At 40.3% G+C, this 21,897-nt stretch overlaps 1 protein-coding gene across 1 annotated transcript in view; it reads left to right on the forward strand.

Annotated features, from left to right (window-relative positions):
* Positions 1 to 21,018, forward strand: part of Col11a1 (collagen type XI alpha 1 chain) — a 229,240-nt gene extending 208,222 nt beyond the window's left edge. Inside the window, exons 56-67 of the mRNA XM_023721700.1 lie at positions 2,403 to 2,456; positions 2,591 to 2,698; positions 3,207 to 3,260; positions 11,188 to 11,241; positions 12,107 to 12,214; positions 13,677 to 13,730; positions 13,819 to 13,854; positions 13,947 to 14,000; positions 15,592 to 15,841; positions 17,517 to 17,629; positions 18,859 to 18,927; positions 20,692 to 21,018. Coding sequence (XP_023577468.1) covers positions 2,403 to 2,456; positions 2,591 to 2,698; positions 3,207 to 3,260; positions 11,188 to 11,241; positions 12,107 to 12,214; positions 13,677 to 13,730; positions 13,819 to 13,854; positions 13,947 to 14,000; positions 15,592 to 15,841; positions 17,517 to 17,629; positions 18,859 to 18,927; positions 20,692 to 21,018 — 1,281 coding nt within the window. The remainder of the gene's footprint in view (positions 1 to 2,402; positions 2,457 to 2,590; positions 2,699 to 3,206; positions 3,261 to 11,187; positions 11,242 to 12,106; positions 12,215 to 13,676; positions 13,731 to 13,818; positions 13,855 to 13,946; positions 14,001 to 15,591; positions 15,842 to 17,516; positions 17,630 to 18,858; positions 18,928 to 20,691) is intronic.
* The last annotated feature ends 879 nt before the right edge of the window (positions 21,019 to 21,897 follow it).

The raw sequence follows: 21,897 nt of genomic DNA on the forward strand, positions 1-21,897 counted from the left end.
CACACACACACACACACACACACTCCCCTCCCGTTGGAATTCAGCGTCTAACATAGCTGCGTTGGGGTTAGATTTCTAGCAGATCCCTTTGGAGGGAGACTTTCACCCCCACAAGGCGTTATATAGTATTTCTCTTTTGAGTATTTTCTGTGCACACATGCACAGGCACACGCGCACACCCACACACACACACGTATTTACCACTCAGAGGCAATATTATGATAAATTAGAAGGAAATGACAAAATGAACTCAAGCGAAAAATTTCTATCATGACAGATACTTGTTCACAGAGAATTCACTTTTTGGGGTAGAGAAATACCTTAATAACATTTTTGTGACTATGTTGTAGTATGGTTGTGTCAAACCCTCAGGAACTTCAAATTCAGATTCTTTATTTTTGTCCTTTATCAGGAAAAGGGGTTTTTCCTGTAATTTCTAAATTAAGCAGCTAGTGTTTGGCTGCTTTTCAAAAAGCATATATAGATAAATCTTTAAAGTGTAGCTTGTAAAAGAGGTACTTTGATGCTGCAAGTGTGCATATTCATGCGGTTGTCTTAAAGGAAAATGATCAGCGTTAAATAAGGGTAGTGTATTATTTCACTGAATTACATTACTTATACTTCAGAAATAAAACCAGTTATAATTGATGTTGGTACTTTGCATCGGTTACTGTTTTAAATATCACATCAAGATACTTTATAGGTCTACATTTTAACATTGAAGAAATGGAAGTTTGTGGAATGATACAGACATCTTAATAACAGTTAAAACATGTAATGTGTGGTTATGTGTGGGGGCATGATTTCATACATGGGTACCACGTTGGGACGCTGCTCATAGAATTTATGCATCACTTTTATGTTGAAGCACACTGAATGCGCAGTAACACATGAGGTTATAGTCTTGATAATAAAGGATACTCACTAATGTTTTCATGGGCTTATTAAAATAAAATGAGTTTGCGGGGGCCGGGGAGATGGCTCAGTAGAACAAGCACTTCCCTGGCAAGCAGAAGGGTCTGAGTTCAATCCCCAGTTCAAAAAAAAAACGAGTTTGCGGAGTTTTCGGTATTTGATGAATTGATATTCACTTGAAATGTGAATTTAAGGACCACGTAGCTCAGCAGCACAGAGCCTGGTTGGCAAACACCAGGTCCTGAGTTCGAGTCCCCAGCACCCCCCAAAAAGACCAGATGAAGCTGGCACGTAGACAGCCGTGTTAAGACGATCCCTGCCGTAGAGGTGGTTGTCTTCATGCTTAGCCTTCTCGTGAAGCGGCATCACTGTGCCTGCTCGCTCCTGCCAAATCCAGCGTTCAGAGGACAGTCATGGAGCAACCTGAAACACGAAGAAAACAAGATTGACTCCATCTTTTTTGCTTACCTTTTTTGTGACATCTTTCTGTAACTTTTTAAATTGTACTCTATTACTGTGTTGCAAAAACTGGCACATTTTAACTGCTACTTATTTTTGTGACACATGCAGTGGCCCCTCACTGCTAACGTTCCATACAGCCCCGCGATGGGTGAAAATCAGCAAAGTAGTGATGTTATATTTATTTCAGTATATATTAAGGCTTTATAAATCCTTCCAACACCCTTATAAATCTTTCCTGCACTTTTAAAAAACACTTCTAATGTTCTTGACCATTTTCCAAACTTGTAAACCAATGCAGTTTTAACAACATATGTATACTGTAGGTATTGCAAAATCCCACAATATAGCAAAAAATCTGCAATGAATAAGGTTTTTTTTTTTTTTTTTTTCTTTTGGAACCAGGGATTGAATTCAGGCCCTTGCCCTTGCCAGGGAAGCGCTTATTCTGCTGAGCCATCTCCCCGGCAATGAATAATTTAAATTAATGTTTTTTGAAAACCCACAAAACAGACTACAAAAGTCAAACCACGAAATAGCCAGGCACTGCTGTACTTTCAAAAATGAAAATATTCTGTTCACTGAACATCATGTTTAAATGTCATGTTTCCTAGGCTGGGACATGATTTTATAAAAATACATGAACATATATATGTTCTTAGGTTAAGAAAGATGCCACTCTTCAAATACGCGTAGGCTTTAATTCCCACTAATTCAACATAATAATGACTCTCACATTCAGTAGCTGTTTTAATCCATCCGCATTGTGGGCTTTTCTTCTTCTCCTCCTCACTTGCATTTTTCTGGTGTGCTTCTCTGTGAGCTGATCAGTCTCCGTGTTGACTCATCCATGTGCAAAGTTGCCCATAAACGCTGTGGGGTTTGCATCTCATGTCAAAACAAATAACATTAGAAAACTACAGTGTGCTGGAGTCTGCTGCAGATTACATTGGAGTATTAGTAAATAAGTGTTTATTTGCATGAGCTTCATATGGTGAACCTACTTAAGATTCACGCTTGTGTTTTAGGGTCCTCCCGGAGCTGCAGGTGCGGAGGGAAGACAAGGCGAGAAGGGGGCTAAGGTAACACACATCTGTCGGGTTGGACGTTTGGAAATTGTCACGAGTACCTCCAGGAGCACTTCAGCATGCCTCGTGAAGTAGCATAATGTCGTTCTCTGCCTTTGCATCTGTTTGTATATTTTGTCTTCTAACAGGGAGAAGCAGGTGCTGAAGGCCCTCCTGGAAAAACTGGGCCTGTGGGTCCCCAGGGCCCTGCTGGGAAGCCTGGCCCAGAAGGACTTCGGGGCATCCCTGGCCCTGTGGTGAGCAACAGTGCTAAAATATGCTGTTCTGGTGACAGTTTATTTCTGAAATAATTATTAATAAATATGTTTATGGTGGTATTTTTAATAACCTATAGCATTGATATTATTAGTAGGAATTCAATATAATAAGAATTCAGTGTTAGGCAATAAATTCATATACTTCTTAAAATATTTAAGTATGTCACGTAGTAAGTGCTTGGTGAAATTCAGACTTGTAAAAGCAGAATAAAAAGTAAGTCTTGACATCTTAAGGGTGGAATACGTGCATGCATGCCTCTGTTTCTGGCGATGAATCTGTGTCTCTATCGACGAATGCATCTGTGGACCTGCCTGTAGGCATGTACACCAGAATACGAGCATACAGACTCGCTTGTAGTGTTTGTAAATGTTCTTCATGTGCGACAGCAGGTTGTGTTTGCTTTCCTTTGCTTCTGTATTTCCAGTTTTATTTAAAATGCGTATTATTTTGTTAGTAAGATATAATCTTCTTTTTTCCTTTCTGCAGGGAGAGCAAGGTCTCCCTGGAGCTGCAGGCCAAGATGGGCCACCTGGTCCTATAGTAAGTACTGTCTTCTTATATTTTATTTTATATTTATTTATTTATTTATTTATTTATTGGTAGAACCGGGGATTGAACTCAGATCCTCGTGCTTGCCAGGGAAGCGCTTATTCCTCTGAGCCATTTCCCTGACCCCATCTTCTTATACTTTAAAAGAGAGTTCTGAAACACAATTCTTGTATGTGAGAATTCTTGAAATTGTAGCTTATAAGGAAGTTTGTTTTATATAATATTCAAGGAAATGCATAACTGAACCCTAAATACAGAAAAATAATCTTGACTGATAGGTATACAGAAAATATGCCATTTGATTATGATTTTCCTTGTTACATCCTTTAAATGAAAAAAATTTCCGATTCTACTAAAACGTCCTTGGTGGCCTAGCCACCAGTTTTCCTAGTAGAGACCTTGCCCCGAAGTGCGTGAAATGACGCTGTGTTCCCTGGCACTGAAAAGCGCAGGGCTGGCACAGCCACTCAGTGAACCTTGACTGGATTGCTCTCCTTATGAGACGTACAGATCGAAAAATCCGATGCTGAACACCGTTACAAAGAAAGCTGTGATTATTATAACATTAAATGTTGGTCACCAGCCCAGACTTCACATGAGGACAGCATGCATGCGAAGTGCAGTCATGTTAGCTGACCACTGAGTTATTCATGGATGCAATTTATTGTCGACTCCAAATCTGCGTTGCTAAAAGGAGAGTGATAAGACAGGATTTGATCTTTAACATAAATGTGTAATAATCTGCCTTATATAAATAATCTGTCTTACACTAATTATTAGAAATACATCAGTATTTACTTACAACCATATGCATCCTATATCATAGTATAGATATTTTCACTTCATTATCCAGAACAGTTATGAGAGAAGGAATAATCAAAGCAGCACAGAAGCAGGAACTGGTGGTGTGGCCCTGTGAGGGTGGCGCTCAGAGGGACAGAGGCAGGAGGGCAGATCATTACAAGTTTGAGGCCACCCTGCGATACACAGTAAATTGAAGGCAGGCATACGGACTGTAATGCAGTGTAATTGTTTTTGCTTAAATGCGGCTTAGTGTGAAGGCCTTAGGTTCAAACTGAGTGCAGGGGCAAAGGGAGATTCTTCAGACTGCAGTAAAGCAGAGCCGCCTTAAAGTGTTGAGTGATTTACAGAGAAGATCGTGGTGGCTATGTTCTGTCTGCTGCAAAATAAGAACTGATGGCTTAGAATGAGTTTTAAAAATTAGTATTGGGCTGGTGAGCTGGCTCAGCAGACTAAGTGCTTGCTTTGGCAAGCCCAGGCACCAGGATTTGATCCCCAATCCCACGTGCCCCACCCCCAGGGCGTGTAAAGCCAGCGAACAAGTTTGGGCATGGTGGCGCGTGCCGGTAATCCCAGCACTGGGGAGGCTGAAAACAGGAGGATCACTACGAGTCTGAGCTATGTAGTGAGACCCCACATAAAAAAAGAATAAAATAAAATTAAATAAATAAAAATTAAAAAATAGCATTTGACTCTTTGGAAAGCACAATAAACAGTTTTAAGCGATTTCTTTCTATATGTAGCTGAAAACTATTCACTATTTCTCTTAAGATAAGTTTAATATTGTCATATATTCTCTTTTACAAAATGATAAATAAAATATCTGATAGCATTCTTTTTCAAACATAAAAGTCTGAATATAATGTAAGATGAGTTATTGAGTTATAGTTCGATGCTGTCTTTAATGTTACCTTTAAACTCTGTAAACAAGGTTGCACAGCACAGCACTCCCTAATGATTGGTAAAAAGCGCGTTTGTTTTGTGCCACATTGTCTCATAGCAAGCGCTGTTTCTCCGCTTTATGCACGCTCTGCAGCACGGCCTCTCTGATTTCCTGAATTCCAGTGCCCTGGAGCTGGGGGTGCAGATTCAGGCGGAGAGCCGTGCAGCCAGGCGCTGACGGGAATGCGTGGTCGAGCATTCCTGACGCTCGGCGGCAGGTCCCTGCTTTCCGTCCTCTTCACTGCAGATGAACTATGCATTTCCCTGGAGTGTTCAATTTACAGTACTGTAAAGAGGAAAGAGAAAACATGCATACTTGGAGTACCCGGTTTATACGCAGAGTTGATGCTTTTGATCTGATCCTGGCTCAGAGGGATATTTATACCTTCTCTCAATCCCTACCACCACCAGTATCTATTTCCAGCTGATGAAAACATGAAACTGATTTTCCCTGGAAAATACGCCCCTATATAGAGTCTGTAATTTCATGAGAGTTTATTAATTTATAGGATTTAATATCTTCTAACTCACTCATGAATAGTATTTATAGGGGAATTAAAATACTTTTAAAATACAAATAATGTATACTGTATTCATTAAAAAACCTGAACAATTCAACTTGCAATTTTTGCCCTTTTTGTCATTGTGGCTTGTGCTATCAGAGGGAGTTGAGAAAGTTGATATATATCTGTAACACATCTAAAACTAATAGTTAAGGGCCAGAGAGATGGCTCAGTAGAGTAAGCACCTGCCTGGCAAGCGCAGGGTCCTGAGTTCAATTCCTGGTACCACAAAAAATAAAAATAAAAATAATAGTTAAAAAAATAAATAAATAAAATAAAACTAATAATTAACACTGTGTCACTCAAAAATTGTGTAGATTTTGTAAGCCTGATTTTTCTTTCAGGACCATAATATTAAGACATAGTTATTTTTAGATTATTTCAAAGAATAAATGATAGACTCAATAATTTGTGGAGTATAAAGTGAGTTAAATGCTGATGACCAACAAGCAATATGGATCAGTCTTCTCACATATAGCAAAATTTGTAAAGTGAATCACGTACTTGAGAGTTTGATTTAAAAATGAGAATACAGGCTTATCTATTTTAATCTGATTTTATATTGATTTTTCCCCACATGTCGAGCTTAACTGGTACTCTCAGTGTCTGCCGTTGGTACGTGTGTGTCTTTTCTACTGTTACAGTTTTAGCACTGTGAGACCAGATGTCTAAGTGCTGCCTGGTGCTCACACCGGGTTGACGCCTGCTCTGCTGGTATCACCGCAAGAAGCTTCTGCTTGACTGTTCCTGCTACACTCTTACCGTTTTCTTAAGCATTCCATTAGGGAATTGAGTAAAATTATTTCAAGATGCTCATGGCCAGCGTTACCAGTTTTTCTTTTTTCTCATTTGCTGATTCACTAGGTATTTCACAAAATATCAGGAAAAAATAAGTAGCACCGCTGGGGTGGTGCACATCTGTAGCTCCAGGACTAGGGAGGCTGAGACAGGAGGAATTTGAGGCCAACCTGGGATACGTAGGGAGTTCAAGGCCGCCTTACATTTTATAGCGAGCACTTGCCTCAAAACACGCCCACATGTGAGACAGTCGACAGAAGTCACATTAGCTTACTGTGTCAGGCTCTTCGCGCTGCTCTTGTTGTGTCGGTTTGGTTCATCACCAGTCCAGCCACTCGGCAGCGCTTGAGTTCTGGTGAGCACGGAGCCCGGCGCAGCTGCTGGGCTGCAGCCTGCAGCTGCCTACCAGCTGAGGCCCCAGGGTGGCTTCCCGCAGGTGCACAGGTGCCACGCCAGCTGGAGGTGGTGCCGAGCTGAGGTCACCTCAGGGGGTTCAGGTGGACGCGCAACTCTCTTATTTTACTATTTGTCCATTTGTGATTTAACTAAGAAAAGCATGATTGCTTGTTTCCATACAAAAAAAAAAAAAGTAACTTCACTGACATAGATTTACATTTGGTCATTAACACTTTTTCCTTATTAGAAGAATATTGTTAGGGCCGGCAAGATATGTCAGTAGACTGAGCCCTTGCTCAGGCGAGTGCAGGGGCCAGGTTTCGCTCCCTGGCATCTCACACCCGCCGGCCCCGCCCGCAGGTGCACGGAGCCAGCGATGAGTCCAGGCGTGGTGGTGCACACCTGTAATCCCAGCGCGTGGGAGGCTGAAAGCAGGAGGATCACGAGGAGTCCGAGCTGTGTAGTGAGACCCTGCACCAAAAAGAAAAGAAAAATATTGTTAGGCGCATGAAGAACTTCAGAGTTTGCAGCATGAGGAGGGATGATAAAAAGCTAAAATGAATATTCACATTTTTAAAACAGTGTTATTGGAGTGCCTGTGATCCACTGGCCTGCACCCTGGGCAGGATGTTCCCCTGGCTGCCTCTCACCTATCTCATTATCCCGTCAGCTTCCGAAGCAGTCCTGAACGTCTTGGTTCAGCGGCGTTCTTAGTTTCAGTGTCAGGGCTGCAGGGACGTCGGAACCAGTTCAAGCCGATTACCCCTCAGCCCCCTTGGCTCGAGGAAAGCGCCGGCAGTGGGAGGAGGCTGCGTGGAGACGAGCCACGTGGGCTTTCTGCCCGCCTGCCTGTGGATGGCCCTCCACAGCAGCAGTCCTGGCAGCGCTCCTCACTGTCCTCGAGAGGAAGCAGGGCTTCCAGAAAAGCTTCGGAAAATGGAAAGAAATGATTGAATGAGTGTGTTTGAAGCAAGGGGAGGATTTGAAGGGAATTAGTGGCACTATAATATTTGTGTGTGGCGGTGGGTGTGTACCAGGAATTGAACTCAGGACCTCCTGCATGCCAGGCAAGCACTGTGCCACTGAGCTATATGCCAGGCCCAATAATAATTTTGTTAAACGTGGACATTCACCTATGTTTCGATCACTGTGTTTTGTGTGGGGAAAAAAATCCCTATCAGTGCAGTTATAAATTGCCCACTTTTATATCCATACATAATTTGAAATTCACTTATGAATTCAGTATAAAATACATTAAATGGCACAAAATACTTTTACAAAGGAATATTAATACTGTTCTCACTCTGATATACAGCATTTCATTTGGAGAAAGAGGGTTCGTGAACAAAGGAATGAAAAGACCTTTCTCATTGCTGAAATGAAACTCCCAGCCATCCAAAGTTAAATGGGAAAAAGTTTATGCAGCTTACAGATTTAGAGCTTTCAGTCTGTAGCTGGCTGGCTCCAAGGCAGGGTGGCATCACAGAAGAGAGCAGTTCATGGAGCACAAGCAGCAGCAGAGCAGCAGGGGACACGCGCGGCTCTCTGGCGCCTCGTGTTTGCAGGCCTCTTGGCCGCCAGCACGCCCACCCGTGACCCCAGCGCTGCGCCGTGAGTCAGTGCAGACGTCACACACTCTGGCTCCAGCCGCCTCTGCAAAGCCCACTGTGACGGCGTGAGGCCTTGGGGACCTAGAGCAAGCGTGGCAGCTCATCCACCCGTCCTCCAGCAGCCTCCTGAGGTGGGAGCTGTCATTGCCAGCTTGCAAATGAAAAAGCAGACGATGTCCTTTCAGCTGACTCCACTTTCCAGTAGGACTGCGTCTTAGCCAGGCCTGTTCTTTGCCGAACCCACACGGCTTGCCCTGCATCACACTGTTTGGGTCAGCTCCATACCCCTTGTGTTTTAAATTCACAAAATTCGTGTGCTGGCACATTAAGAAACCTTTCATCCTGAAGAACCACAGCTGCTGTAGTATGGGAAAAAATTACTCCTGGTGGCCTAGTGGCAGATAAAATGATGATGACGTAAGATTGAAATTGATGAGGGTAAAACCATTTGCTTCCTATGCCCCATGATCAAAATCTGTTAAAAACAGCAAATAATTTAGTTCAGTCAGTACAGTTGAAGGCCACAGAAGGCACAGAGGTGTGTGCTTTGTTGCCTGTGCCTTGTTTAGTGACTGCTGGGAATTATCTTGGCCTTCTTTGCCTGAGTCGCATGTATACATCACCTTTTAATGTCAAGACTTCCAGGGCCAGGAGATAGCAGAGTCTTAGAATAAGTGCTTGCCTGGCAGGCGCAGGGTCCTGAGTTCAATCCCTGATACCACAGGGGAAGAAAAAAAAGATTCCGACTCCCAGTGACATGAATTGCTTTGTAGATATTCTTTAATATTTTCAGATAATGAAGCCTATTGTGTGTTACTTTGCAAGTTGTAATACATCAATTTATGCATTGAAAAAGTTTGTTTAGGGTCATCAGTCGAGTGTTTTCATGAGGAAAAGGAGAGACTGACTTAGTTTCTGGATCTATGTCATAATTTTCATAAAATGTAGCAACATACATGGATAAATACAGCATTGGGTTATGAGTTATTACAATATGATTATATATGTGACTATTATAGTTCCTTGTTATTATAAGTCATTTAGATATGGAATTCATTTTATAAATTACAAGTGAAATTATCATCATTGGGGATTATGTAAAAGCTAATATTCCCAACTGTTATGAAAATTTCAAAAACTAAAGAATTTATCTGCAAATGTATACTGAGCAGTAAGTAGTGAATAACCGTTAACTAAAGCCTACCTTTTGATTCATTCTGTTATATGATGAAAGAGAGGATTCTTCAGGGCAGCGGCATGATTTCTTCAGACTTGAGGTTGAATTCTTGCTTCTTCCATTGGTGAACTTCGTGATTTCATAAAATTAATGTTTCTGGATTTGTTTCATTATTAATGGAATGAATGACATCACCATTGATCATCTTAAAGTCCTCTCAGAATGCATAGCAGTTCCCATGCTTCTGCGACATAGCATCCTAATCATTAGGTGATTCCCCACAGTTTTCCAAGCCTAAGTCTCTTTGATATTGTTGGTATTCAAGAGTAAGAAAAATCATCAAATACCACGTGGTCTAAAATACTTATTCTTCGGCAGTTAAGCAGACTTAGCCAGGCCACTTCGACTCGTGTGTAAGGGTTTTCAGTTCAGTACTTACAAGTTTTGGCCATTGTCTTCAGAGTCACTTAAAGAACGTTTCTCACAGTGCATGCCTGTCCTCCTGGGAGTGGTCAGCGTCGGTATGGCCCGCATCTTAGAGGCGTGCCTTCGTCGGGAGCCCACTAACCCACGTGAAGGTCCTGGAGTGTCGTCCTTCTCCTTCCTCGGGCTGTAGGACCGCCGCCTGCTGGCTTGTCCTCACCCTGAAGTCCGTGGCCCATAGTCACTTGTCTTGGCCTCGGGCCACACGCCTGGGTTTGAAATTTAGCTTTGGACTTCGCAAGTTGAACCTCCCAGGTTCTCTCTCACATTTTAGAGGACACAGATAGTGCTTTCCCTGAGATTACTGTGGAGACTAAAGAGGTCTTACTGTAAGAACCTTCTGCGTGCAGACCGCTATTGGAATTTAAAAAAAAAAAAAAAAAAATTAAAATCCTGCTGTAATTTTTTCTGTGGTTTTCTTTTTTCTTTCTTTCTTTTTTTTTTTTTTTTTTGGACCGATGATTTAACTCGGGCCCTTGCACTTGCCAGGGAAGTACTTACTCTACTGAGCCATCTCCCTGGCCCATGTGGTTTTCAGAGAGGAACTGACTGGTATAAATTTGAGGGTTTAAAATTTTTTAATAAGGATATTATAACCTTTGAAATGGAATTTGTCATCAAATTACTGGATTGACTGGATGTATAATTTTTTAATTTTTATTTTTATGTATTTGATACAGGGTCTCACTACGCAGCTCGGCCTCGTGGTGATCCTTCTGTTTTCAGCCTCCCCAGTGCTGGGATTCTAGGCGTGCGACACCACGCCTTGTGGCCAGCTCAGCATGCCTGGGAGCGGGGCCAGCGGGGCATGTGGTGCTGGGGATCAAACCCCAGTCCCTGCATGGACATATAATTTAATATCTGATTGAAATTAGTTAATCAAAAATGTATTGTGGTCAGTTGAAATCCATGTAAACCTTGCCTTTTTTCTAAGCTCATATACTTAATGAAAATGATCAATGTTATAGTTTAATAAAATCATCACAAATTATACTGTGATGTTTCACATATATAGATTAAGATAAGAGCTTAAAAATTCAGTTAGCATTCATCATTATGCATTGACCTTCCGGCTGTGTGTTTCCGCCACTGTCCTAGCTCCATGAAAGTAACAACATGTCGTGTGTTTTTCTGTTTTTCTTACTTAGGGACCTCCTGGCTTACCTGGTCTCAAAGGTGACCCTGGCTCCAAGGGTGAAAAGGTGAGAGGAATGCGTTATTACAGTGCTGATGTAATGAAAGGAGCAGCGATTGCTTTTGCAAATTACAGTCCTTCACAAGGAAATTTAAAGTATCTTGGTCATTCCAGCCAGTGGGGGGCTACTAATTGTCAGCCTCCCGGGCATATTTAGAGAAAAAAGTATGGAAAATAATTGTGAAAAAAGCACTAACTTCAGTATCACATCTTTTCAATGTTTCCTTTTTAAGAGCCATATGGAAAGAACATGTGGTTATACTAGACTAAGTCTTCAGAAAATAAACAGATGGAATGATAAAGTGACCAATTTTGTGTTTCTCAACATAAAGCTAAAAAACAAACCACAAATATCTTCAAGTAGTAATTGGATCTCCTAGGGTTCATACTACTATGTTGCATCAAAGGGAAAAAATAGGCATTTTTAAGAATGGCATTAATATTGCTTGAATTATTTTTAAATCTCTAAATGTCTTTTAAAAATTGCAGTCTCTTAAGAATAGAAGATTATGTATGTTAATGAGATTCTTACTGAAATGTTTTCAAATATTTATTTCATCAGTATTACTTGTGGTTTTTAATGAGCTCTTTAAGTTGAGGGATCCTCCAGTGAAACACTGAAGATGCTATTTTTAGAAAGCATTTTGTTCCCTAATATCCTCATCCCTAATAATGGCCAGGCCTGGTGGGAGTGGCAGATGACGCAGTCAAGTGGGCCCGGAAGCTGAACTCCACATTCCCTCCAGTACAGTGACCTTAGTGTGCCTTCTATTGCTTTTGTTCTATGTGTTTGATGTACAAATATTTTATGACTAGAATGAAATGACAACTATAATTTATGAGTTACTAATGCTTTTCTATCTCTCTCAAAGGGGCATCCTGGTTTAATTGGCCTGATTGGTCCTCCAGGAGAGCAGGGGGAAAAGGGTGACAGAGGGCTCCCTGGAACTCAGGGATCTCCGGGAGCAAAGGGGGATGGGGTGAGTGAGCCAAGTCGGGATTTTTCCTGCTCCTTTCCTGCAATTCTCTCCCTCCCTCCCTCCCTCTCTCCCTCCCTCCCTCCCTCTCTCCCTCCGTCTCTCCCTCTCCCTGACCCTCTCCCTCTCCCTTGCCCTCTCCCTTTCCTTCTTCCTCCCTCCTTCCTTCCCTCCCTTGAACATGATCAACTGAGTAATTCAGAGCATCTTTAATCTGTTTTAGTCAGTGGTGCTTTAAAAAGATTTTTATTTAACTTTAAAATACATACATTATATATGTAATATATGATTTAAGCTTAAAAACATAGAAATTACATTTCAGAAGTATTGAATCCTTATCTGCAAATGTTATTTTATAGGCTGCAGGATATAAAGATATATTTGTATACAATCTTTACATTATAGACTTACTATGAAAATTTATAGCAAATGAGAGATACTCAATTACTTTATTTTTTAACTCATAAAAATACATTTATTTAAAACCTGTTGACCTCTTACTGTTTCAGACTTTGTAGAGAAAATAGCATTTTATTTTTTTTATTAATTTTATTGAGAAACAAATAGCAATGAGACAGTTTCAAAACAGGTTAGTAGCACAGTTACAGTAATTAGCACATTGCATATTGTTGTCTTCATAGTAGTTATTCAGAGTACAAGATCCAGAAGGGATTTAACTGACCTTGTCAGATACAGAATTTACATCTCTTATTATTCAGGTCTTGCTTTATCTTGGTCTTAACTATTCAGCACAGAAGTATAAAAACAAGGTATAAAAAGTAAAGCCAATGATAAGCTGAATGTAAAGTCAAGTCAACAACTTCTGACATTGCCAGTCCTACGGATAACCCATTACTATTATGGACTACTTTATGGGATTATTTTGTTCAATTCATGTACCTACAATATTTAAATGGCAATGGAATACCCACCTCTGACTAAACTAAACAAAAAAAAGAGGATACAAATGAAGGGCCATTTTGTATCCTCCGTATATATAAAAGGATACAAAATGGCCCTTCATTTGTATTTACAAAATAGTTAGGATAGATATACAGCTACTTTGTCTTAATTCAATGAGAAGGATTTGTACTAATAGTGTTTGGACAGGATATCATGTCTGCATCTTGTACTGTGAATAACCACTATGAAGACAACAGTATGCAAAGTACTGATTATTGTGACTGTTCTACTAACCTGTTTCAGTTACTTTAAAATTTGTTTGTTTGTTTGTTTGTTTGCAGAACTGGGGAATGAGCTCAGGCCCTTGCGCTTGCCAGGCAAGCACTTATGGTACTGAGCTATCTCCCAGCCCCTAAAATTCTTTTTGATTCCCAATGCAAGCTTTGTCTCCTATGCCTAAGTATTTTCACATTCTCTAACTTTTAGAATGTATATTTTTATGTTAATCTTGAAAATAGAATAGTGAAATAAACCACATTAAATTAGATGCTTTTCCCACTAGGGAGCTCCAGGTCCTGCTGGTCCCATCGGCCCACCTGGGCCTCCTGGCTTACCGGTAAGTGGAAAAGACTTTCCTGGGGTGATGCCGACCTAAGACACGAACGATGCAGACTCTGATCTGTGCTGTGCCTTTGCGCTTCTAGGGTCCCCAAGGCCCGAAGGGTAACAAAGGCTCCTCCGTAAGTACTCCTCCTTTGCCAGTAGGTCTTTCAGTGGCGCCTGTCCCACTGTTGTGTTTCTTCTCACGCCCAGTCTGTCTTCTTCCTAACAGGGACCCGCTGGCCAGAAGGGTGATAACGGCTTTCCAGGGCCTCCTGGGCCTCCGGTACGTCCGTGTGAACAGGGTGGTGCTCTGATAGTCTGTACCTGAAAAACGGTTTGGTTTCTCTGAATTCATGAGGTAGATGCAAACCACATGTCTGTCCAAATTCTGGTTTCATAGAAAATTTAACTGTGGCAATTAAGTCTGTGTCCTAAGACTTGTCTTTGAATTTATTTCACTTTTAGTATAAAGATAATGTAATTACTATTACGAAAATCTTTTCAGTTTTTCAAAAGGATCATTTATTTTTGTTATATTTTGAAATGATGCCACCACCATAAATTTATATCTGACTCTAGGAAAAAAACCAAAATTTCAGATGCTAGCCATTTTTTCTAGTGCACAGTATAGAAAATAATAATAACTAATTATTTACTAGATTTTATTATTTACTAGATTTATACTGAGCTTCATACACTATTAAATGATAGAATTAAATATATCTCGTTGAAAGAATATTTAGTGACCTTTCTTGAACTAAAATGTTGCAAGCCATATGTGTGTGTGTTTGCTCCGGCTGTCGTGACGCTGTACAGCCTGAACAGAGGAGCAGTCGCCTCGCGTGTCCTTCTGCTGGGAAGCCGACGTCCCGGTGTGAGGGTGGTTTCTCCTGGTGGGAGAAGGACCTGTGGGGAATATCTGTCCCAGCCTTTCTTTGGTTTGTGGGTTAAATTTGTCCTCTGTTTCTCCGCTTGGTCGTTTCTTCGTATGTACCTCTATTTCCAAATTTTTCATTTTTAATATCAGTGGTGCTGGAGTCCATGCTACCCTACTGGCCTCGTCTTCTGTAGTCATGTCTTCAATGACCTCGCCATAAAAGATCACATTTTGAAGTGCTGATGTTTAGGAATTAAATTTCTTATTTATTGTGAGGTACAGTTTAACCCACAATAATACAGACTGTTGTATAAATATATATGTATGTACATTTAAGCCTGTGTTTATTTAAAATGTTAATTTATAAATCTTTAAAATATACAAATTGAAGCATGCTAATAGGTGTATATTTTTAAATTTAGGATTTCAGATTATTATGAAATTCAGAAATTTTTCAATAGATTGAGAGCTTTAAAATGCTGTTCTTATCTCCAGGGACTTTAAAATATAGTTGTGGTTATAAGACATTAAAATAAGCCTACCTAGCAGGAAGGGACTAACAAGCATAGCACATGCCTGCACAACATGACTGTGCGAAGCGTGAGCAGCCAAGCAACGTGTGCAATCTTTCCACTAGATTGTTCTTGGAGGAAATCACATTTTATTTCTCTTGTGTATTTTTCGGGTTTTGAAGTCAGAGCAGAGCCAGGTGTGGTATTGCGTGCCTGTAGTCCCTGCACTTGGGATAGTGAAGAGGGAGGGTGGCTGCGAGTTTGAGGCCAGCCCGGGCTACAAAGTGAGCTTAAGGCCAGCCTGAACGGCAGAGCAAGATGGTCTCAAAAAGTCAAAGAGAGAGAGAGAGAGACTGACAGAGACAGAGAGAGAAGTCAAGGCAACCAACCATAATTTCTTCTAACAAAAACTATCCTGGCAAGAACAAAACTTTCAGAATATTTTACTTCGTAAACGATTACACTCCCATTATGTCTCCTTACAGGGTCCTCCTGGCGAGGTCATTCAGCCTTTACCTATCCTGTCACCCAAAAAAACCAGAAGACACACTGAAAACATGCAGTCAGATGCGGGTGATAACCTTCTGGACTATGCGGATGGCATGGAGGAAATATTTGGTTCTCTGAATTCCCTGAAGCAAGACATTGAGCATATGAAGTTTCCGCTGGGCACTCAGTCGAATCCAGCCCGGACTTGCAAAGACCTGCAGCTCAGCCACCCTGACTTCCCAGATGGTATGTTAATAATGCATGGCAAAGCAAGTGCACTGTCAGCTCTGAGCGTTGCAGTTAAATGGTGGATATAGCTCTAAATAAAACTGAAGCAAGCCATTATTAATTCAAGTTTATAGACAGAAAAAGTTGTTTCCACGTCTTGATTGATGATCTGCCTTGGGAAATCCTTGTCTGTTAATTCAAGTTTCAAGACTCTGCCAAGATCGTCTCCAGACGGTCCTAGCTAACGCAGAGGTCTTTTGCCGTGACCGCTTCACAGAGTGGACGTCCTGCGTGTGTACGTGTGTACACGCACACAGTTGTCAGGCAAAGGGTTGTTAGCAGTTTACTTCACGCTAATATAATTAATGCTGATTCAAGTTATATTGATATAATTTATATTGATAACTTGATGTGATTGGTAATTTATACTAATATAAACAATGTAATAGTAAGCATCTCTGAGTATTTGTTGTATCAACCAGAAAATTTAGGTCAACTCTTTAAAAATCCAGGTTAACTTGGGGCAAAGTTTTATCTTTTAGTTTAACAAAATAACCAGAATGACTGTAACTAACTTACTTAATAATGATAATCAGGATAATATTTTACTTGTTTGATAAAATCTTTTCATATCCGTTTTTCTGAGAAGGCAGCAGTTTCTGGTATGCTGAATTAGTTGCCTGATGTCATCCACCTAATAAACTAGCAAGTGGTTTATGTTTAAATTATTTTTTAATTTTAGACACGGTCTCACTAAGTCCCTAAGTTTCCCGGGATGGGCTTCAGCTCGTGGCCGTGTAGTCCTCCTGCCTCAGCCTCCCAGACTCTTGGGATTATAGGCATGTGCTGTCATACCCAGCTATGTAAACTTTTTAAAAAAGTAAAAAATTCAGGACTGTTGAACTAATTCAAAGTACTACTTGACATTGTAACATAAAACAATGACAGTCAAAAGCAAAGCAGTTATCAGATGCATGTCGGTTGTGTCTCCTAATAACTCAGCTGTAACGACGCGTTGCCGTGCGTGTACAGAACGCTGCATTTGCCCAGTTAGTCCCCGTGTTGCTCACGTAATGCTAGGAGAGTGCTCACGCCGACTCACAAGGCAGCATCTGTTCTGCAGCCTTCCTCGATGGCACTGAGGTCCAGTTGGATTGAGCTGTGTGGGCGGCTTTCCTTCTCTGGACCCTGTTCAAAGAGAAAAAGATATCATTGCAATAAGGTTTTACTATAAAATAAGGCAAATGTCTGATCTCAGAGGCTAAGTAGATGCTAATACTGCCATTCTTAGAGATGAATAAGCCAGGAGCAAATGTACAGATTATTATACTCAGATTACAAAACTGGAATAGAGTGCATAGGTTAAGCTTCAAATACTTGATTCTAATCTGCATGCATCTTGTTACACAAGGATAAACAGAAGATTAATATTTGTATAAATGATGTTTGAGGTGAATCCTAAAAGTGGATAGGTATGAGACAAGCCTAAAAAAAGTATTCTATAGAATATACGGGCCACTTACCAAGATTTGAGGTGGAAAAGACCTAAGGTCACTTCTCTATTCAAGTACACAACGTAGTGCCTAAAAACATGAGGAAAGAGATCTGTGACTATTTACTTTCCCTATTTTTTCTAATAAAATTTGATATCTACTCGATGAATTTGCATATAACATTTTCCCCTACCTCCTAGGTGAATATTGGATTGATCCTAACCAAGGTTGTTCGGGAGATTCCTTCAAAGTGTACTGCAATTTCACATCTGGTGGTGAGACTTGCATTTATCCAGACAAAAGATCTGAGGGAGTAAGTACCCGCCGGCGTTGGTGGCGACCGCTTTCGGTTCCTGCCATGTTTCTGCAGTACTGAGCTAAACAGGAAAGTTACGCTGTCATATTTTCATTTATCTGCTTTTCTCACAGAGTAATTAGAACGTCCATTTGCATAAACATGAATAAGGCACCAAAGTAATACTCAGAGTTAGCAAATGCTTCTTTCCTTTATTTTCCTACCCTGTATATTCTTTAGACACCTGCTTGCTCTCTCAAATTCTACCACTTTCTCTGACACAGCATAGCTAACTTTCAAGTTAGAGTTAGTGAATAGTAGTCTTCTGCCCAATTACCACCCGATAGAACTCACAGCTGCCTAAGATGCTTAAAACGAAAATTTAGTCTCTTATGTAAAGTAAGAGTATTTTAAAATGTTTTAAATATGTAATTTCAAACAAATTATTGATTTTCACTTAATAACATCACTATTGCTTACATTTTCTTTAAATTCAATGCAAATTTTTAAATATGGGAAGATTTAATTAACACAATAACATGAAGGACATTTTGTCTTATTTTATGCCACTTTAGTAAATGGCATGTACTTAGAGGGGCACAGACTCGGTAAGACAAAGCAAGTAATATGTGTGTACTTTTTATTTTTCTAAAAAAAGCTGTGAGTGATTTAACAGCAGAGCATAGGTGCAGGAAACAAGAAGCTCCCGCCGCCCAACCTCGCCTGACCTGTGGCGATAGTGCTGAGCCGTCAACCCTGGGAAGGGTAGAACAGTGGCAGATATCTTCTCTAATGCTGGTTGTTTAAAATCCCCTTGGTGAAGCTTATAAATTCATTCTATTGGCTAATCGTTGCAAAGAAAATCAATATACAGACATCTCCAGATGATTCTGAATTTTCTTCCTGCCAGTGGCTTTTCCAAAGTGGCCCCCCTTGGCCCTGCCTCAGCAGTTCAGGGGTCCCGGCTACACGGTGCCAGTGCTCCCGTGCTGGTGGTCCATGGAGCCCACTGGTGCCCCGCAGCCCAGGAACGGCTTCGCCACGTAGCTCCCTGATCTTTTCTGGAGGGACAGAGATTGGGAAGGAAATGGCTCAGTCCGCATTTCCTGACGCTGGCTGACTCTGTCAGAGTTCGCCCTTCCTTTCAGCCGTACAGCACCAAGGAGGCAGTGTCTGAAAGCTTGTGGGCTTCTGCGTCTTGCTAACTTCACTGATAGAGTCATAATTTTCCTGTTCCTTTACAACAGGTGAGAATTTCATCATGGCCAAAAGAGAAACCAGGAAGTTGGTTTAGTGAATTTAAAAGAGGAAAACTGGTATGTTATTACCTCAGAATGAAATGATAATCTTAACCTGCATGGAGGAAGCGCTGCTTATGGTTTCCCAGTCCTGACTGAAAACCTGGGTTACACTAAGAAGGATTCCGCGTGCCTTTTGGGTCCCTCCGGGTGACATCTGTCAGACCGCTGTGGTGTGTTAAAGCAGCCCACAGTACTGTGTCAGAGCCAGTGGTTCTGTACTAAATGTAATTTAAAACTTTACCAAAGAGTAAGTTCATTAAATCCTTGATATTGTCATGAAATGGATTATGCTAAAATATATCAGGGATAAAGAACAAAATATCCATCCATTTTCTCTGACTCCTATTTCTATTGAATGCTTGAAAATTAGTTTGGTTTTGGTCTCTATTTCTATAAGACTTTTTGTGCTGTGCAGCGTTTTATTTTTTTGATTGTTAACCTTTGAGAATATAGCAAAATGACTACCTTTTACTTGGGCTACAATGCAAATTTACTTAAATAGTTGCATAAAGTTACCACTTCAGTTTAATAATTTTTAAAGTTATTTTAAGATGAAATACCAAGACTGAATTCATATTTTAATCCATTCAAAATCTGTATAGATATTTGAACTACTTTTTAATTAGTAATTATTCCATTTAAAGTCTATGTAATAATTATTCAACTACTCAATTTTTTAGAAAATCCATTATTTCACATTGATAATTTATATACTTATTCCTGTACAAACCCATTTGCATTGATTTTTAATGAAGTTTTCTACTTGATTTAACTATCTAATCAGTCTTCAAGACATGCATCAAATATTCATATTATGTTTTTATTTGTCTATGAGCTAAAGAAATATACAGATTAAGCTGTGTGTTTACATGTGTTGAGTTTGAGTTATTTCATTTTCTTTACAGTTTATTTCTCAAATAGAATTTTTTAACCTCTTCTAGTCAGCAAAGAATAAGGAAAATGATGTAAAAGAGGAAAGTCACAGATCGATGCCTTCCATTGACAATCTGAGGAGAAAAAGTAATAAAAACAGTAATTTTCAAACTGTAGATATGTGTAGTTCACCTATGCCAAGGTACTATACCCAATAAATGAGCTGTGAAAATGCTACAGGACAGGTGCTAATAATTTACCATTAGGACTTCTCCTGCTAAACATACAAAACTATTGACTCAAGGAGCCTTGGTTCGTGTTATCTTGGCCATTGCGTCTGGTGCGGTGGCAAATGGTGAATTCCCACATCATCTCAGAAAGACAAAGGCATGTCCATGTTGAATATTAGAGGACTCCAACTAGACCCTTCACACAACCATTGCCCCTAAATAATGCATACAAGAATGTGACTGAAGATTTGGACAGAATACATACATTAGGCAAGGTTTGAGAAGAGCCAGCATACCAAACACCATAAACCATGTAGCCTTAACACTGCACTGAGACCCTCCCATTCCATTGTTTCATTATCACATTTTTTACAAAAGAAAAGTGTGATGGAACATTTTTTGGAGTCAGAAGCACTGTTTCCTTGCAGTTTGCTAGTTAGGAACCTGAAGCCAGAGATAAAGTGATTGTTGTCACAGCTGGCAGTGGTTACAGTAGCAAGGGGCCCCTGGCGGTACTCTGGGTTTCCAGAACCCTTCTCTATGTCCCCCAACCCCATCTTTTCCCTGGGCTGAAGTAGGTCTGTTGACTCATGCATGTGTAGCTTGCTGTCAAAAGTGGTTGATTCTTCCTAAGAGGGCAAGAGCTTTCATGTGCCTTTGCATTCTTTTATTCCAGCTTTCGTATGTAGATGTTGAGGGAAATTCCATTAACATGGTGCAAATGACATTCCTAAAACTTCTGACGGCTTCTGCTCGGCAAAATTTCACCTACAACTGTCATCAGTCCGTGGCCTGGTATGATATGTCATCGGGAAATTACGACAAAGCACTTCGTTTCCTAGGATCAAATGATGAGGAGATGTCGCACGATAACAACCCTTACATCAAAGCCCTGTATGACGGCTGCGCGGTGAGTCTGACCTCTGCTGCCTGCCTCCTCAGAGGCGAGAGGCAGGGGAGAAAGCCTGTTGGTGCCCAGCCGGGGTCTACTCATGAGCGATGATACAGGCCACAGACTTCTGGAGACACTGAACACACACACACACACACACACACACACACACACACACACTGTGAAATATGCAGGCACATTTTTAAAGCCATGATGTATTTCTCACATTTGAATATTATTACACCGTTACATGAAATAGTATCTTCAGTTATTTTTGAAATTTAAAAAATGTGATGTTATTTGTTTCCTTAGTCTGTGATCATATAGTGACACAAAGGAATCACGGTTATGCCATTCATTTCGTAGATAAGTTTCATACCTTCATTTTGCTTCTAAGGAGCTTCTTTATTAACACTGTCAGAGTAGCTTGGGAGCTATTATAGCTCTGCTTTCTTTATCCTGTAGAACTATTTTTGACACAATGGGAATTCGACATAGTACCTAATTGCTTTAGCTGAGTACTAATGACTGAAGAGAACTCCAAATTATAAATGAATTTACAACTCCAACAAAATGAGTGTGGTACACAATAATAAGTATGGAAAGTAACATCATGAAGCAGAACTTGGAAAAAATATTCTCAGTGGTAGAAATTATTAAAATATAAAATTAATGTTTTGATTTTAGAACTTCTGCATTGTAATTTTATATTACAATTTTTCATAAGAGGATCTAACTTTATTTTGATTATAATGGCAAGAATCTTCGATGAGCTCAATACCAAATCAATTTTCATATTAAATTATATTAATGAACTACTTACGTTTATCAAGATTCTACTCCATTATGCTTTCCTATATGTGTTAGAGTGTTTGAGTAATCACAGTTACATGTCAAGTGTGATTGTCAATCCTGAAATTTTACAGCTGTGTGACACTGATGGCAAATGAATGCAGAATCGCCGTCAAGCACGGTTCTCCACTTTCAGTT

The sequence above is a fragment of the Octodon degus genome, unplaced genomic scaffold, assembly GCF_000260255.1.
Source record: "Octodon degus isolate 3935 unplaced genomic scaffold, OctDeg1.0 scaffold00084, whole genome shotgun sequence".
Classification (NCBI taxonomy): Eukaryota; Metazoa; Chordata; class Mammalia; order Rodentia; family Octodontidae; genus Octodon; species Octodon degus.